Source organism: Pelodiscus sinensis, chromosome 28 (genome assembly GCF_049634645.1).
Source record: "Pelodiscus sinensis isolate JC-2024 chromosome 28, ASM4963464v1, whole genome shotgun sequence".
In the NCBI taxonomy this organism is placed as follows: domain Eukaryota; kingdom Metazoa; phylum Chordata; order Testudines; family Trionychidae; genus Pelodiscus; species Pelodiscus sinensis.
Window position 1 is genome coordinate 4,643,909 of NC_134738.1, and position 19,014 is coordinate 4,662,922.

The following is a 19,014-nucleotide window of genomic DNA, read 5'->3' on the forward strand; positions in this document are numbered from 1 at the left end:
CCAAAACATCAATGAGAGCATCAAGGCAGGGAGCGGGCACGTCGTGCAACGGTGCCCGGTGCATGTGCCCCACCAGGCTGCCGTCCCCAAAGGGGCGACCCCCAGGCTCAGGGGGGCAAGACCCAGCAACACGCGCCCCTGGGAGAGCGTCACCAACACCACGAGCGGCAGCTTTCCCTGGGCTGGGGCTACGGTGGCTTTCAGCCCCTCCTGTGACGCAGCCGGCCCGGGGCAGGTATCGGGGTGACCGCTCCCCAGAGCCTGCCCCCTGGGCTGGCGTTTGGAGGCCAGCGAGTCCCCTTGCTGGTTGCCTTCGCGGGGACCCGGAGAAGCCCAGCCCGGCTGGACAGCGCCCACGCTCCCCTCTGCACCCGGACACCCCCTCCCGCTGGGTCACGTCCAGCTGGCCAGCCCCTGGAACCTGCATCCCGCCCAGCCCCACAGGAGCCGGCCTGGCGGGCAGAGCCCCGAGCCAGCGGCTGCAGCGCTGGAGTCAGCCCAGACCCGAGCAGCCCTCCGGGGCTCCGGGCTGCCAATCACAGGAGCTGGCGCTGGCAGGGAAGGAGCCGTGCGACTGAGCATGCTCCGTTCTACCTGCAATGCAGTGGCTCCGTGTCCTCTATTAACCCAGCTGTATGCTAATCCCGCCGTGGCGTCCAGGACACTGATTAGCGCAGCAGCCGGGCGGGGGGGCGTTCGTCGGGAACGGGGGCGCAAGGGGAAGCGGCTCTTCCTAACGAGGCAGGGCTGCAAAGCCCAGCCCCACTCCCCGCCGGCAGATCCAGGCTGCTCCCAGGGCTCCCAGGCCCACGAGCCGGGCAGGCTGGCTGCTGAACCCTGAGCCCGAGAAGGAGCAGCCCCCGGTGGCAAATGCCAAGTGGCACTTTAATGCTCATGCCCCTGACAGCAGGAATTCGGGGGCAGAGCAGAGAGACCTGGGGATTCGGGTGGGGGGGCAGAGGGGAGAGATCTGGGGATTCGGGGGGCAGAGGGGAGAGATCTGGGGGTGGGAGGGCTGAGGGGAGAGATCCAGGGATTGGGGGGCAGAGCAGAGAGACCTGGGGATTCGGGTGGGGGGGGCAGAGGGGAGAGATCTGGGGATTCAGGGGGCAGAGGAGAGAGACCCAGGGGTAGGGGGGCAGAGGGGAGAGTTCTGGGGGTGGGAGAGCTGAGGGGAGAGAGCTGGGGATTTGGGGGGCAGAGCGGAGAGATCTGGGGATTCGGGGGGCAGAGGGGAGAGACCCAGGGGTTGGGGGGCAGAGCGGAGAGATCTGGGGATTCGGGGGGCAGAGGGGAGAGACCCGGGAGATTGGGGGGCAGAGTGGAGAGATCTGGGGGTGGGAGGGCTGAGGGGAGAGATCTGGGGATTCGGGGGGCAGAGGGGAGAGACCCGGGAGATCAGGGGGCCGAGAGAGAGATCCGGGAGCTCCCCGTCCCAGGGCAAGCGGCAGAGGTCAGAGGGCTCCAGCGGTGCCCAGGGAGAGCAGAGGCAGCCCTTAGCCCCAGGCCCAGAGGAGGGGGATGAACAGAAATCCCGGGGAGGGGCTGGCCAGGCTGAGCGCTGGGTTGGGGGGTGAGAGGGAGCCACTGTCGTCCCCTCCGTTCTTTGTGGGGTGACTCTAGCTGGCTAATCTGGGCCAGGGGCTGCTGCAAGACCGGCCCTTGGGCTCTCCAGAGAGCACGTTCCTCCCCCCCCATGGCAGGCGCACGCAAGCCCCATCTGTCCCCCCCCCCCCCCGCCCCAGCCGGCACCCCCACCCCTCCAGACACTGCCCTGCGTCCCCACGCCCCCGCAGGGCACACCGCAGCCAGCACCCCCACCCCTCCAGACACTGCCCTGCGTCCCCACACCCCCGCAGGGCACACCGCAGCCGGCACCCCCACCCCTCCAGACACTGCCCTGCGCCCCCCACACCCCCGCAGGGCACACCGCAGCCGGCACCCCCACCCCTCCAGACACTGCCCTGCACCCCCACGCCCCCGCAGGGCACACCGCAGCCGGCACCCCCACCCCTCCAGACACTGCCCTGCGCCCCCACGCCCCCGCAGGGCACACCGCAGCCAGCACCCCCACCCCTCCAGACACTGCCCTACGCCCCCACGCCCCCGCAGGGCACACCGCAGCCAGCACCCCCACCCCTCCAGACACTGCCCTGCGTCCCCACGCCCCCGCAGGGCACACCGCAGCCGGCACCCCCCACCCCTCCAGACACTGCCCTACGCCCCCACGCCCCCGCAGGGCACACCGCAGCCAGCACCCCCACCCCTCCAGACACTGCCCTGCGCCCCCACGCCCCCGCAGGGCACACCGCAGCCGGCACCCCCACCCCTCCAGACACTGCCCTGCGCCCCCACGCCCCCGCAGGGCACACCGCAGCCGGCACCCCCACCCCTCCAGACACTGCCCTGCGCCCCCACGCCCCCGCAGGGCACACCGCAGCCGGCACCCCCACCCCTCCAGACACTGCCCTGCGCCCCCACGCCCCCGCAGGGCACACCGCAGCCGGCACCCCCACCCCTCCAGACACTGCCCTGCGCCCCCACACCCCCGCAGGGCACACCGCAGCCGGCACCCCCACCCCTCCAGACACTGCCCTGCGCCCCCACGCCCCTGCAGGGCACACCGCAGCCGGCACCCCCCACCCCTCCAGACACTGCCCTGCGCCCCCGCGCCCCCGCAGGGCACACCGCAGCCGGCGAGTCCAGCTGCCCCGGCGCCTACGTGGCAATGGGGGCAGCTGCCCACGCCCAGGTGCCCCTGAGCTGGCTTTGGGGGCAGCCTGGCGGCTGGATGTGTGGCATGGCCGTGCTGCTGCTCGCTCCCTCGGGCACGTCCATGCTTGGCCCACAGAGGTGCACACGCAGCTGCAAGGAATGTGAAATCCAGCCCCCGCTGTCCCGAGCGTGGCGGCAGAGAGGGCAGGAACAAGGCGCGCGGCGGGGTTCCGGCCCAGCCCTGGCACAGGTTCCTAAGCCACCCGCGGGAGTCCGTGTCTCGCGCCAGGACAGCAGATCTCCAGCGACTCGCGGCCAGCGACAGCTGCGCCGGCCCACGCACCGCGCCCCCTCCCGTCTCCGTGCCCTGCTCGCTGCGCGGGTGGGCTCCGGAAAGCCTGACGCCCGCTGGGCACAGGCTCTGCTCAGGAGAGGGATGATCCCAGGCTGGTGCCGCGTTTCCGGGCAGAGGCGGAGGAAATCTCCGCTGCCCCCCCAGCCACAGACGCAGAGTCGCTGAGCCGCCGAGCGGAGCTGCTGTCCTTCCTCCCCCGAGGGTCACGCAACCGCCAGCACGAGGAATTACACCCCGTGCGAGACGCATCGCACGGAGACACAAGCTCCAAGTGCAAAGACACGAGCCGCCGGGGCCTTCGGAGAACTCAGCAACGCCCCAGGGCAGCGCTCGGCCCCAGGGCCCGTCCAGCCCGCAGGCTCACGTACTAAGCGACAGACGCAACTTCAGCTACCACAATGGAGCACCTGCAGTCCAAGCAGCTTCACTCGGCTCTTGGCGCCGTCTGCACAGCAGGAAGCGGAAGGAAGAGCCCTCGCCCTCGCCCCCGCCCTCTCCCTCTCCCTCGCCCCCGCCCCCTCCCTCTCCCTCGCCCCCTCCCTCGCCCTCGCCCTCGCCCTCGCCCCCGCCCCCTCCCTCGCCCTCGCCCTCGCCCCCGCCCCCGCCCCCGCCCTCGCCCTCGCCCTCGCCCCCGCCCTCTCCCTCTCCCTCGCCCTCTCCCTCGCCCCCTCCCTCTCCCTCGCCCTCGCCCTCGCCCTCGCCCTCTCCCTCGCCCCCTCCCTCGCCCTCGCCCTCGCCCTCGCCCTCGCCCTCGCCCCCGCCCCCGCCCCCGCCCCCGCCCCCGCCCCCGCCCCTGCCCTCGCCCTCGCCCCCGCCCCCGCCCTCTCCCTCGCCCCCGCCCCCGCCCCCGCCCTCGCCCTCTCCCTCTCCCTCGCCCTCGCCCTCGCCCTCGCCCTCGCCCTCTCCTTCGCCCTCGCCCTCGCCCTCGCCCTCGCCCTCTCCCTCTCGCCCTCGCCCTCGCCCTCTCCCTCTCCCTCTCCCTCGCCCTCGCCCTCTCCCTCTCCCTCTCCCTCTCTCCCTCGCCCTCGCCCTCGCCCTCTCGCCCTCGCCCTCGCCCTCGCCCTCTCGCCCTCGCTCTCGCCCTCGCCCTCTCCCTCTCCCTCTCCCTCTCTCTCTCCCTCTCCCTCGCCCTCTCCCTCGCCCTCGCCCTCGCCCTCCGCCTCCCCCTGCCCCTCGGGCACTGCGGCTTGCAGGAGTCGGAGTGCGGCTCCTCCGGCTCCACAGCATGTCGAAGTAGCGGCTGGTGGTGCGGATGCGCCGGCTAGTCCGGAGTAACGCTGCCGTGCACACGTCCCCTTCGAGGGGCAGCCACTCTGTGCCAGGGAGAGAGCTCACCTGTCAGCATAACCCCCCCACGAGCGGGATGGGGGGGCGTCTCCCGCTGCCAGGGCGCCGCGGACACGGCTGCTTACGCTGGCAAAACTCACGTCCCGCAGGGATGGTTCTTTCACACGCCCCAAGTGGCAAAAGTGGTGCCGACACAAGCGGTAGTGCAGACCCGGCTCACAAGAGGGCGTGTTGGTAACTCCAGTGAGCTCGCACGGGGGCGGGGGGCCCTAGTGAAGACACGGCCGGGGGCTTCCCATGAGTTAGCAGGTGGAGTTTCAGATGAGGGCCCCTCCAGGCGCTACCTTGGCCTGCAACTCATCTGAGCGCGACAGAGGCCCCGGCCAAGGTAAAATGCCAGTGTCTTCACTAGGGTTTTCCCTTGTGCAACCGTGCGTCTGCCGTGCACAGACACACACAGCTGGCCCGTGACAGCTGACACGGGCTCACGGGGCACTAATCGCAGGGCATCTTTAACTGGGGTTCAGGCTCTGGGACCCTCCCCCACGCCAGCTGCGGATTTCTAATTGCCGTGTGGACAGAACCAAGCCACCGCCACCGAGGGACACGCTCCAAAGACGCCCGGGGCAAGCGTGGGGCTGCTGGAGGGAAGCGAGCGCAGGCACCCAAACCGCACGGGCTGGCTTCCAGCCCCCTGGCAAAGCGCCGCCCGAACCCCGACGCCACTTCTCAGCCAGCTCAGTGCGACTCTGCAGCTGCAGGCCTGCTACAGCCGGCCCATCACACTCGACAGCCCAGAATTACTGCCCACGTGGACACGCCTACCCCCGGGCCACGCTAGCAGTGTAAATCCACACCTGCTCCCAGGCAGACATGCCCTCAAGAGGGTTCAGAAGTCACCCCAAACCTCCTAGAGGGTGCGGCACGCCCTGCTGTCACCAGAGTCCAAATTCCTGCCTTTGGCCCCCACTGGGACCAGCCGTATTTGTGGGAGGGGGGTGCAGGAGTCAGGGTGAGGGGGCTGGGAGCATGGGGGGTGCAGGAGTCAGGCTGGGGGGCTGGGGGGTGCAGGAGTCAGGCTGGGGGGGCTGGGGGAATGGGGGTGCAGGAGTCAGGGATAGGAGGTCTGGGGGGCTCCTGGCAGGGGCTGATTCTGCGCCCCCCTTACCCTAAAGATGTCCCAGCCATGGGGCACGGCCCCCGGCCCCGGCAGAGCTGGGCATGCTGGAGAGGGGGCTGGCGAGACCCCCCCCCAGGGATGCCAGGGGATGGCTGGGAGAGGCAGCGGGCGGGCATGGCCCCAGTCCCTGGCGCGGCTGTACAGGGTCGTCTCGCTTGCAGGGAAGCACCAAGGGGCTGAACGGGACGAATGTCGAAGCGACGCTGAGACCCGCCGGCTCCACAGAGTCCCAGAGCCTGAGTGGCAATCGCAGGGGACACGCGCCTGTTCGGGCGCCCCCCCCCCAGCGCCAGGCAAAACTTAGCCCCTCTGCCCGCAGCGCCCAGAGCGCCCATGTGACTTAGTGGGGGGGAACTTGCTAACTCTCTTGCTGTTGTCTGTAGCACCACCGAGCAAGACAGGGGATGAGTCACTATGCAAAGAGGGTCTCAACCTGTCTGACCAGCTACCCCCCATGGAGAGGAACAAAGGGAGGTGGATGCTGCTCTGGGGGGGCAGGGCTGGAGGAGAGGGAGTTAGTTTCTGTCTGGGAGCATGGAGGAAGCAGCCTCAGCAACAGGCTGGGGGGTTTAGAAGCCGAGACCCCCCCACCCCCATATCAAGGGGGCTGAGGCATCCTAGGCCTGCCCTGTAACCTGGTGACATCTGTGCTGTGCTGTATGCTGGAGAAGGAATAACCCACCTCTGTTCTACCGGCTGGTGGAGTCTGTTCGTGCCATTTCAGAGGTGCAGGAGGCGGGGGACCCCAACGCGTCGTCACAGCCCAGGCCCCTGCCCTCTGCAGCCGTCACAGAGCATCCGGCCAAGGGCACGGCCAACGCCCCACTGAACTCCGCCCGCCCTGGGCACCGCGGAGCAAACGCAGCACCCCTGGGCCCTCCAGAGACAGGGGAGCACCCTCCCTAAGGCGCCCACCGCTGCCCCGTGCCACGCGGCCCGGGGCAAAGGGTCCCGGCCCTTAGCTGCACCCCCCGGCGCAGGCCAGACAAACTCCCCGCGTCAGACGCGCGGCAGGCCGGCAGCCAGGCCACAAGGGTCACGGGATGGCCAGAGGGGCGCCCAGCCACGCCCAGGGAATGGCACAAGTGCCCTCGCGTGGACCTGGAAGCTCTTCCCGGGTGAAAGGAGGCAGGAGGGGGGATGTTCCCGGGGAGGCCTGGCCAGGGGCACGCCAGGCGGGGTGGGGAGGAGGGCAGCTGCTTTATTAGCCCTGCAAGGGAACGGTTGGGGCCCGCCAGCCCGAGGGCAGCTCCTGGCTTGGTCCCCGTGGGACCGTTTCCCTCCCTCGCTCGCTGCTTCCGCACAGAATCTCCGCTCACCTTAACTCTGCCCCCTGGGCTGCTCGCCAGCGTCCAGCCGGGTCTCCCTGCCCTGGGCGAGGGGGCTCCGGGATTTCTGCACCAGACAGGGTGGGGGCCGGGGGACGCGCAGGGGCTGCTGTGTGCCATAGCCGGCAAGGTGAAGACGTGGCTGGCGGGGCCCAGAGGAGAGAGAGAACCTGACAGTCGGACCCCCCCCTACAGGCCGGGGCACAAGGAGAATCAGTCCTGGGTGCCCCAAGAACCATCCCAGAGCCTCCCGGACTCCATTGCTGGGGGCAGGCCCCGGGACACCCTCCCCCTCGGCTCGCCCCCCCCGGCTCGCCCTGTTCTGGCTCACCGCCCCCCAGCTCACCCTCCCCTTCGGCTCGCCCTGTTCTGGCTCATCACCCCCCCGGCTCACCCTCCCCTTCAGCTCGCTCTGTTCTGGCTCACTGCCCCCGGCTCCCCCTCCCCCTCGGCTCGCCCCCCCCCCCGGCTCGCCCTGTTCTGGCTCACCGCCCCCCGGCTCACCCTCCCCCTTGGCTGGCCCCCCCCGGCTCGTCCTGCTCTGGCTCACCGCCCCCCGGCTCACCCTCCCCCTCGGCTCGCCCCCCCCCGGCTCGCCCTGTTCTGGCTCACCGCCCCCCGGCTCACCCTCCCCCTTGGCTGGCCCCCCCTGGCTCATCCTGTTCTGGCTCACCGCCCCCCGGCTCGCCCTGTTCTGGCTAACCGCCCCCCCGGCTCACCCTCCCCCTCGGCTCGGCCCCCCGGCTCGCCCTGTTCTGGCTAACCCTCACCCCCGGCTCGCACCCCACCGGCTCACCCCATCCCAGCTAACACCACCCCAGCTTGCCCCCCCACCTCCTGGCTCACACCCCCGCCAGCTCACCCTGTCCCAGCTCACACACCCCCGGCTCACCCCCCCCACCCCCTGACTCACACCCCACTGGCTCACTCCCTCCAGCTCACCCCCTCGGCTCGCCCCGTCCCAGCTGTCTCAGGCGCTGCTCGGGCCTATCGCTGCAGCCCCTCAGCGCTCCAAGCCGCCTGGAGTGAGTGTGCAGTGCTCCGGCCAGGCCTGGCTAGCCCAGAGCCGCGCCGCTTGGCACCGACACGGGGGCAGGAGCCCCGAGGGGGGCTGAGGTCCAGCAGAGTTTATACGAACAGTAAAACGTGGCCCGTCTCCAGGCCGTGTGGCTGGCAGCCCAGCGAGCCGTGGGGCAGAGAGGACTGTGTTACCGCCGTGCTAGAGCCAGGGAAACCGAGGCACCCAGCCGCACGCTCACGGTCACAGAGCCGGGAAGAAAACCCCGGCGTCCCTCTGGACAGGATCGTTTCACTGCTCCGGGATTTGACGCACGAGCCCCTCCATTGGCGGCTCTGGCTGGCAGGTGTCAGCAGTGACCCCTCCCTCGCCCATGGACTGGAAATCTCGGCGTGTCTGAACAGGCCGAGTCCCGAACTCCTCCATGCGCCCTGACCCAGGCGGTCGCCTCGTGAGGTCCCCGTCGGAGCCCGGCCGCGCACCCCGAGGTTAGACAGAGCCAGAGCCAAGCTGGCCTCTGCTCCTCGTGCGAGTGCACTACGAGCCCGTCTCTCCTCATGAGCGCGTGACCCCTGCCTCATTCAGCACCCAGGATGGACGGTCACCACCTCTTGAGCCGCTGCCCCGTGAGAAGTGGGGAGCTTTGGGGCTCAAAGGGGGTTAGATGCAGGGGGCTCAGTGCCGGATGTTACTGGTTTAATGTGACGGGGGGGGGAGTTTGTCGTTGCAGGGAACGGCCCAGAACTGGAGCCAGCGTCTGGTGCCCCCGGCCCTGCTCAGAGGACACGGCCGGTCCGGCCAGAGGCCAGACAAGGGGCTGCAGAGGGGACCCCGGCGCCCGGCCCAGCGGGTCCCAGCGAGGGGGGAACATGGGACAGGGAGGGGGGCGGCGAGGAGGGGCCCAGGTGCCCCTGTTACCTGGGGAGAAGACACTGGTGGGGGAGGGGCTGTGGCTGGGGTGTTGGGGGCTCTGCTGGGAGACGGGGGCTGTGTTGGGGGCTGAGAGCGGAGCAGGCAGGACTCAGCCGGCTGCAGGGGAGACTGACGTGGGGGCCGGGGCCCAGGCCGACTGGCCTGAGGGATCCGTGGCTGGGTTCAAAGCTCCATAGCCCCTCCTGCTGGGCGCTGGCTGGGGGTCGCCCTGGGCTGGGAACAGGCTGCGCTGTCCCCTCGGGGAGGGGAGGCCCCGGGGGCCAGAGGGGGGGACCCCCGAGGGGCTCACGCCGGAGGCAGGCGGCTGGAGGCCCTGAGAGGGGCTGTCCCGGAGGCGGAGGAGCAGCCCCCCGGGTGAGAGGGGCCCCCAAGAGAGGGTCGCCGCAGGGGAGTGGGCCCTGGGAAAGGGCTGTCCCACTGCGCTGGAGGGGGGGTCCTGCCCGGGGCCGAACGGGCCGAGCGTGGGCACGAGCTATGAGCCGGGACAAGGGGCCACTAGTGGAGACCAAAGTGGATCGGCTCCGCTCAGGCCGCCTGCACCGACGTGGGAGTCGGACGGAAGAGACGCTCATTGCAGAGCTGGAGTCGATGGACCTTCATCCGTCTGCACTGGGGGAGGCCAACGGGAACCAAGCCCCCCCCCCCCCCCCGCCTTTACTCCTCGCCAGTGGACGAGCGCCAGCGCGGCCGGGGAGCCCTCGGCATTCGATTTAGAGGGTCTTTACTAGACCCACTGAATTGAGCTCCGGAAGATCGACCACCGCAGCGCGGCTCCTCTGGGAAGGGAAGACGTGGCCGCAGCTAAGTGCCACCCTTTGAGCAGCAGAAGGGCCCGGACACACAGAGCCCAAGTCTAAGCATGGACACGCCCGGCTGGCTCCCCGCACGGCCCTAGCGCCAGCAACCGCCCAGTGAGCTCCAGCGCTCTGCCTCGGCCAGCCTGCTCGGGCCAGGAGGGACCATCGTGTTCCTCCAGTCTGAGCCCCGACGTCGCGGGCCCCAGGACCTGGCCCACCCCGGGACACACCCCGGACCCCGGGCTCAGCGACAGACCCCCCCACGTCAGACCCCACGTGGCAGAGGAGCCGCCACAGGGGGAGGCGAACACCCCTCCCCCCAAGGTTTGTCTGCCAACCCGACCCGGGGAAAGTTCCTTCAAGCCCAAAGCAGGGGACTGGTTTGACCCTGAGCACATGGGCCAGGCCTGGGCCCTCCCAGCCCGGGTCTCACCCCAGCCACTGGGAGAGCTGCTAGGAGCAGCTGCAGGCCAGCTACCTGTCCCCATAGCAGCCTCGGCGGGAACGAGGGGTGCAGGGAGCACGGCAGCACCTCCAGGTTTCAGCCAGTGCAGCAGCCGCCCCCCCCCGTGTCCTGGCTGCCAGCCCCGGCGCTCTGCTCCTGGCCCCAGCTCGGGGGGCGCAGACGGGGTCAGGGGTGGGGGCTGCTCAGACCATCCCCTCTATCTGCTCAGCTCAGCGGTGAAACCAGGCAGGCTTTGCCCCCCCTGCTCCCCGGGAGGCTGTCCCAGACGCCGCCCCTCCGACAGCTTGGGAGGCGCTGGAGCGTGCTCGGTGCGAACGGACGGGACCCGTTTTAGCAGCCGGCCTCTGACAAGCTGCACTCGGCGTTTTATAACTGCCAGACCTGAGACCTGCACAAGCCTCCTCCCTGAGCCACAGGCCACCTGGCTGCCACGGGTCCTGCGCCTGCTCCAGCCCCCAGGAGACGGGTGGGAGCTGGGGTGGCCAATGGTTTCAACAAACACACGTGACATGACAGCACAATCGACATTCCGTCCTAGTGAGAAAATCCCGGACAGTTCTATTGTCTCCGCTCTATTGTCTCCGCTCTATTGTCTCCGTGTGTTTCCCGGACAGAAAGCTCCAGTACCGGACTGTGCGGTTCAGCACCGGACCCCTGGCACCCCTAGTGGGAGCCACGCCACAAAACCCACCTCCGCTACCCCCGGCTCCTTCTTGGACGATCTGTGCCAGACCCCCAGCCTGGGGCGGGCCCCCCGGGACACTGCAGCCCACTGCCACCGTCGGAACCCGGCTGCCACCGTCGGAACCCGGGGTCAATGAGATCAAGTGCCAGGACCGGGGAGCACGGCCGGCTCGGCCTCCGGCAGCAGGCTCCTGAGTTGCCAGCCCTCCGGAGACTGAGGTTCACCGGGCACGTCGCCCTCTCGCCAGGACACAGGAGAGCGCTCCAGGCCGGCTCCAGGGCCAGCCCGCAGCGGCGTGTCCGTGTCCACGGCCCAGCCAGTCCCGCAGGGCTCGGGGGAGCCAGACCCCGTAGAGCTGTAATCAAACCCAGGCGGCTGAGAGCCTGGATTCCAGCAGGGCGGGCCGGCCGTACGGGGCAGCGCGAGGCGGGGCTGGCAGGTCCCCTCCGCCATCCCCTCAACTGTGTCACTGCTCTTGGGCTTGGAGCAGGGGCTTGTCACCTCAGAGCCAGCTGCCCCCCCATTACTCCCAGCGCTGCCTCGCCTGGAAGCTCCGGGAGCCCGCCCCTCTCGCTAGAAGCCCGTCCACGTGCCCTTCTCCCAGCACCGTGCTCCGGCCGCCGGTGGCACCCAGAGCTAGCGCCGGGCAGCTCCGTCCCCTGAGCCTCGGAACCAGCCTCTCGCCTTGGCCTTGAGCCCCGCGAATCCACCGGCCGCTCGGCCTCCGTCGCCCCCACCCGCCCTCCGAGTCCACGGCACCGGCCCGGCACCCGGCAACGACACAGCGCCTGTCCTGGGTCCCAACGAGCACGGCGTCTAATACGCGCCGGCCTGTCACCCTTCCTCCGTGCTGCTGCCCCCAGGCACAGAATTTTTCATGCTGGACACCACCACGCTCCCGCAGCCTCCCCCTCAGGGCCGGTTCAAGTCCCCATAGCATCTCCCCGCACAGACCCGCTGCCTCTCCCCACGGCCTCTGAGCCCCACATCCCCCCGGGTCTGCGCCGCCCCCCCGGCCCCTCCGGGCCAGCTGAAGCGCTCGGTGTGGCAGGTTTGGTGCCTTATCGGGCAGGCCCGGCCCTGGTTCTGAGCAGTTTCCCTGGTTTGCCCTCTGAGCGTTGCCCCAGACCACCTGGTATATTACAGCCGCGCTCTGCCGTGCTCTGCCAGGCTGGAATGCCCACAGGGCCACTGGCTGCGGCCACGCTGCCCCCAGCCAGACGGAGTGGCTGCTGTCTCTCGCTGTACGCTCTCCCCAGTGGCAAGGGCCCCGGCCCCCCTCCTGCTCCGTACCCCCCATGCAGCCCAGCCCGGCTCGCGGCCCCTCTCCTGGCTCGTCTCAGGCCCCGCTGCCCGCGCTGCGTTCCAGGGGACGGGGAAACCCGCCTGCCTGCCTGTCGCTGCACTCGCCGGGGGGAGGCATGAGCCCCACGAGCCTCTGCCGGAGCCCTCGGCCGGGCCCGCTCAGCCTATGGAGCAGGGCGTGGGAACCCCGGGTCTCCGGTCTGTGGCCATACAGAAGAGGGAGCCCCGGGAGGCTGACAGGCGGGAGGGGTCCTCCGAGAGCCGGCCCAAGGCTGGGGGCGTAGCCCTGACCCTGCGGAGCCAGGACAGAAACACTGCGGGAAACCCGCAAGACCCACCCCAGCCTGCCCCGGAGGCCCCTTGGAAACAGCCCCGCGGGTGGGGACGCCCCGGGACGGGCGGGTTTTAAGATCTCTCCACTGGGAGGTTTTTAATCCACGTGCTAAGAGCTGCCCGGAGCTTGTGTCGCGCCGACTCCAGACCTGGCTCCCGTGCTGCTGCGGAGCCCCAGGGCCCCCTAAAGCTAAAGGAGAACCATGTCCCAGTCACCGGCTACTGCCTGCGCCTCACAGCCCCGGCCCGGCCCGTTCTGCGCTGCTCCGGCCCGGCTGGGCCTGCTGAGCCCGAAACCCGCCCGACCCTGCTGCACCGTGTTCTGGGCTGCACTAAAAGGCAGGTGGTGAGCAAGACCCGACGAGTCACTGCTCCCTCGGCTCCGCGCTCACTGGGCCCCAGCTGGAGCGTTGGGTCCAGAGCTGGGCCCCACATTTCGGGGCAGAAGTGGAGAAATGGGAGGAGATCCAGAGAAGAGCCACGAGAACGAGGAAAGGGCTGGAGAACGCGCCCTGTGCGGGGAGGCTGGAAGAACCGGGCTTGTTTCGCTCAGAAAGGAGAAGACCGAGCGGGGACATGAGTCTAACAGGGTGTCGGGGGGAGCAGGGAGACAAACCGCTCCCCTCGGCCTCTGAGGCCAGGACAAGCTGCAAGGGGCTTGAACTGTAGCCAGGGAGGTTTAGGTTGGACATTAGGAAACACTCCCGGCCTGTCGGGGGCTGGAAGAAGTTGCCGGGGGGTTGTGGAATCCCCATCGCTGGAGACGTTTCCGAGCAGGCTGGACAGACGCTGTCAGGGATGGTCTGGACGGTGCTGGGCCCTGTCGGGGACGGGACTGGCCTCTCGAGGGCCTGGCTGCTTCTAGGATTCAGCTCAGGCAAGAGCCTCAGGGAGCAAGAGCCCTCGCCGTCAGGTCCCTGCTCCCCAGCCACCAGCTGGGACCAGGACAGGGAATCTGCCGCAGCCAGACACAAACGTACTCAGCATCTCCCCGGCCACATTCGCACCCGCTCCCTGCAAAACGGACGCGAATACAAACCCTGGCGGAGCACAGGGGCCTTCGGCTACGGGCCTGGTCTAATCACCCAGTCCCGCTGCTGGAGCTGTGCCCATAGCATGGAGGCAGCACCGCCCTCCAAAGAGTGAACGCCGCGCTAATTTCAGCTCCTAAAACAAGAGCCAGGCTAACCCAGTGGCTAGGAAGGGGGCCTGGCAGCTGGAAGACCAAGAGTTGATTCCCTGCCCTGCCACATCATTCCTGTGACACCTCTGGCAGGTCACTTAGCCTCTCCATGCCTCCGCTTCCCACTTGTAAAACAGGGTTAATAGCCCGGGGCCCGGTCAGGGGAATACCTGGGGGGGGACAGAAAGCCGCGAAGAGGCGAGCAACGCTCAGCGAATGGCTGGAATTTCTGCAGCTTCCAGACAGGCACCACAAACACCAGCAAGCGCAAAAGACGCCCACGGCTCTAAGAGGCCAACAGCGTCCCCACCCCGCCGCAGCCTGCAACGGCAGATTCTCAGCCACGTGGCCCTCACCCCCTGCCGGTCCCAGTCACCCCCTGGAGAGGCCCAGCTTTGCTCAGGATTGGGCCCCACACAGGGGCACGCCCCCCGCAGCGAACGTGGGACCACAGGGAGCCTCGCTGGGCCGGTACCTTTCCATGCCTGGATTCCGGAAACGTGTCACGCAGCACAGCCCCTGCCCACCAGCGGCTGTTAACCTCCCAGTCTGCAGCCACGGAGATGGCTGGGAAGTCCAGACGGGGTAGGAAGCCGGGTGAAAATGACCAGGCTGAGCGAGCCACGGCAGGCCACGCCATGCCACGGGAAACGGGATCTCGGGTACGTCCTGCGCAGCGCACGGTCTGCAATGCATTGTCCTCCACTCCCCCCGCCCCCAGAATTACGCCCATTGCACAGATGGGAAGGGGGAGGCGGGAGCAGAGAGTCCAAGTCGCCCAGAGTCTGTCGCCCCGCCGCCCGCTGGCACCGCCGACACCTTTGAGAAGTGAAAGCTGCTTCCGCTGTGGAACGTCCCACGTCTCCCGAGCACAGCAAGGGGGCTGCGGGGGTCAGAGCCCCCTTCTCCCCTGGGCTTGGCGATAACTCAACTGGCTGGAGAGACTGGCATGTGATTCGCTGCCTCCCGAAACGCCGCCGGCCCCACGCCCCGACTGCATCTCAGCGGTCGCACCATGGAATCGGTGCACGAGCCGGTGTCTCCCACACCGGGGCCGCGACCCAGACGCGCACACAACCCGGAGGCTGGGCTGGGCGCAGGCAGGCAGACAACGGGGTCACCGGGCCGCAAAGCTCACACCCCGCGGGCGCCCCAGCAAACGGCCTGCGAGGGGTCCCCCTGGCCCCGCCGCGGCTGCCGGCGATGGGGGGAGGACGGCGGATTTCCCAGGCCAGGGAGCCGCGCGGAGCCTACCTCTGGCGGAGAGTTTCTTGGTGTTGATGATCTTGGCGGCGTACTCATGGCCGGTGCAGAGTTTGACGCAGCGTCGCACGACCGAGAAAGCCCCCCTAAAGAGAGGGAGAGAGAGAGAGAAAATAACTTCCCAAACTCCGCAGCTGCACCTCCCTCAGCCGCCGCCGGGCCGGCATGGAGCCGCGCAGCGACCGGGAGCCAGGTGCGGCCCGGCGGCTGCTTCCCGCTGGCTACGCGACGGTGCCACCAGCACAGACAGACACGCCTGGGACCCGGCTCCCCGACGGGCTGGTCCCCCGGCCCCTCTGCTGGGGAGTCGGGCTGTAGCGGGGCCAGGAGCCATGGAAGAGTGGGGTTGCCGGCTTCGCAGGGCACATTGTGGGGGGGGTTCCGTTTTGTGGGGTGACCCAGGACCTGCATGTTGTCAGGGGATCCCTTCATGCAGGGTCTGAAGGGGCGGAGCCTCTCCCTGCACAGGGGGCGGAGTCTTTCCCATGGATGGGGGAAAGGGAGGAGCCAGTCCACAATGCATTGCAAAAAAATGAACATTAGCATATCGCCCCCAAACGCCCATCCGTCCTGGCCCAAGCCAAGTCCCTCAGCTCCCCGTGATGCAGCTCAGCACGACTCACCCTCCCGCAGCCAATGTTCCCTTTAATCTTTTGCATCCATGTGCAGAATACATTTTGTTCTGTGCACTGAGCCGTGGGCAGATGTGCACCACCAATAGAAACACCTGCTGCCGGCTGTGGGCGCCCTGCGAATCAACTGGGCAGCACCTGACTCTCTCCTGGGTGGCCGCCCAAGTGCAATGCAGCTAGGGGGTGCACCCCCAGCCTGTCTTCCTCCCTCCCTGCCCCACTGTGGCCCCACCATAATCTGCGCCTGAGCCTGGCTCCCCCACGCAGCAGCCAGCACAGGACGCGGCAGCATCTGCAAAGCCAACCCCCCCCCCCACACACACACACTGCTGCAGCCCAGCAGCCCCTACCAGAGCAGCCCCCCCCTCCCCGCAGCTCCCCCGCAGCCCCCGGCTCCTTTCAGGGCAACCTGCCATGAGCTGCTGCTGCGCTCGGTGCTGCACGGCACCCTGGATGCCGCCGGGACCTGCCGCAAGGCGCAGACGGGCGGGTAGGGGGTCGCAGGCCCAGCGCAGCCTGCAGAGACAGCGGCAGGAGCCGAGCGCTCCGGCTGTCGGCACCCGGGGCAGAAATGTTCTAAAGCACCTGAAGCGACTGAGACACTTTGGCCCTGTATTCAGCAGCGGCCTGGGGCCAGACTGTCCAAGGTGTTTAGATGCAGGGCAGCGCTGTCGGTGCACCTCAGCACTGTGTCCCATGGGGTTTAGGCACCTCACCTGCTGAGGCACTCTGGTCTCTCACTAGGTGCCCCTCTGTATCTTTCCCGCTCAGGCCCCAGCGCCCGCAGCTGCCTGCACCCCCCAGAGTGAGGGCTCCCGGGGCGTCTCTGGGGCTCCCAAGGCTCAGCGGCTGTTTCACCCTCCCAACTGCCGGCCACTCGCAGGGTCCGAGAGCCCTGGCTCCGGCCCCAGCGTCTAGGCACCAATTCAACAGCCCCTGAGCTGGGGCTGGCCCAGGCCAGTCGTGGGGCTTTTAACTGCAGTACAGCGGGGCGCCCCCGACCCTGCACCCCGTCCGCAGCCAGAGGTGACTCTCCGCCAGCCAGTAGAGCAGGGTTCCTGCTTCTCCGAGATACAACACAGCACCGGCTCATGCGGACACAGGCGCCAGGGCAGAGCCTGCTCCTCTCGGGGGGAAGGGGTTCACAGGCCCCTGAACGCCCCCTCCCCCCATCTTGGACTTAGTCTGTTTTCTTCCTGCTTCCCCCAGCGAACACTGCCCAGCTCCCAGGCCCTGCCCCCCAGCCAGGAAATTAGCTGAAATAACAGTAAAGAATAAAATCGTCAGACACATAGAAGAACATAATTTGTTGGGCAAAAGGCAACATGGTTTCTGCAAAGGGAAATCCTGCCTTACTAATCTATTAGTTATTGGAAGGGGGTCAACAAACATGTGGACAAAGGGAATCTAGTGGATATAGTGTACGGGCAGTCCCCGACTTACGCGGATCCGACTTATGTCGGATCCGCACTTACGAACGGGGCTTTTCTCGCCCCGGAGCTCGCGGGCGGAGGGACCACCCAGAGCGCAGCGGTCCCGCCACCGCGTCCTCCGGGGCGAGAAAAGCTGCTCCAGGTCTCCCTGGTGTGCTGGGGGGGGGGGGTTCCCCAGCACAGCAGGGAGACCCGAGCAAAGCCGCACAGGCGGCGGGACCTCTGCGCCTCCGCGGCTTTGCTCGGGTCTCCCTGGTCTCCTGGGGGGGAGGGGGCGCAGCTAGTGCACACCCCCCCCCCCCAGCAGACCAGGCTTTTGTTGCGGGACGCCTGGGGTAGAGCAGCTGGGGTGCTGCCGGGTTGGTCCTGCGGGGACCTACCCGGCAGTGCCCCAGCTGTTCTGTCCCAGGAGTCCAGATTCAGCCGCTGTTGAAACTGATCAGCGGCTGATTCCAGGAAGCCGGGGGCAGAGCTTCCTGTAGTCAGCCTCTGATCAGTTTCAGCAGCGGCTGAATCTGGAGCCAGTTCCGATTTACATACAAATTCAACTTAAGAACAAACCTACAGTCCCTATCTTGTACGTAACCCGGGGACTGCCTGTACTTAGATTTCCAGAAACCCTTCGACAAGGTCTCTCACCAAAGGCTCTTACGTAAATTACATTGTCATGGGATAAGAGGGAAGGTCCTTTCATCGACTGAGAACTGGTTAAAAGACAGGAAACAAAGGTTAGGAATAAATGGTAAATTTTCAGACTGGAGAGATGTAACTAGTGGTGTCCTCCAAGGGTCAGTCCTGGGACCAATCCTGTTCAACTTATTCATAAATGATCTGGAGAAAGGGGTAAGCAGTGAGGTGGTAAAGTTTGCAGACGATACCAAACTGCTTAAGATAGTTAAGACCAAAGCAGACTGTGAAGAACTTAAAAAGGATCTCACCAAACTAAGGGTACGTCTACACTACAACGTTAGTTCGAATTAACTTAGTTCGAATTAATTAATTCGAACTAAGCTAATTCGAACTAACAGATCCAGACTAAAAAACTAGTTCGAATTAGCATTTTGCTAATTCGAACTAGCATGTCCACACAGAGTGGACCCTAAACCGGGGTTAAGGCTGGCCGGAAGCAGTGCCGGCAGGACATCAGAGGAGGACTTAGAGCGTGGAGCTGCTGTCTCAGGCCAGCCGAGGGCTGTGCTTAAAGGGACCTGACCCCCACCCCGGACAGACAGTTCTCAGGGGTGCCCCGCTTGCAAAGCAGTCCTGACTTGGATTGCCCGGACTACCCACAGTGGGCACATCACACCACTCGGCCATCAGACTGGCTGCACTTGCCGCAGGCTTCCATCTGGGGAAAGCGGGCAATTGGGGGGCTGCAGGAGAGCTTCCTCCCCCAGAAGTCCACTGAGCCAGCCCAGTCCTCCCCATCAGGGGGCTCGTGCCCCATGCCTCCCTCACCTCCTTCCACTTACCCTTCCCTAGCCCCTCTTCTTGATGTACAAAATAAAGATAACGTTTCTTCCAACATTGACTCTGTCTTTATTGAACAAAACTGGGGGAGACTGGGAAAAGGAGGTGGGAGAGGGGAAGAGAAAGGCTGGGAGAGGGGAGGGCAACTAAAATGATCAGGGGTTGGGAACAGGTCCCAGATGAAGAGAGGCTACAGAGACTGGGACTGTTCAGCTTAGAAAAGAGGAGATGGAGGGGGGACAGGATAGAGGTCTCTAAAAGCAGGGGTTGGGTGGAGAGGATGCATACAGAAAAGTTCTTCATTAGTTCCCATAAAGAAGGACTAGAGGACACCAAAGGAAAGGAATGGGTAGCAGGCTTCAAACTAGTAAGAGAAAGTTGTTCTTCACAAAGCAAATAGTCAACCTGTGGAACTCCTTGCTGCAGGTGGCTGTGAAGGCTACAACTAGAACAGAGTTTAAAGGGAAGTGAGATCAAGTCATGGAGGTTGGGTCCATGGAGTAGTCTTAGCCAGGGGGTAGGAGTGGTGTCCCTGCCCAAAGTTTGTGGAAGGCTGGAGAGGGATGGCACGAGACAAATGGCTTGGTCACTGTCTTCGGTCCATCCCATCCAGGGTCCCTAGGGTTGGCCG

General features: G+C 67.0%; 1 protein-coding gene across 24 annotated transcripts in view; it reads right to left on the reverse strand.

Moving 5' to 3' along the window:
- LOC102463425 (calcium/calmodulin-dependent protein kinase type II subunit beta) overlaps positions 1-19,014 on the reverse strand; it is a 125,523-nt gene that overhangs the window by 94,084 nt on the left and 12,425 nt on the right. For all 24 annotated transcript variants that reach the window (XM_075911103.1, XM_075911104.1, XM_075911102.1 and 21 more), the window contains exon 2: positions 14,840-14,934. In XM_075911103.1, the coding sequence (XP_075767218.1) occupies positions 14,840-14,934 (95 nt within the window). The remainder of the gene's footprint in view (positions 1-14,839; positions 14,935-19,014) is intronic.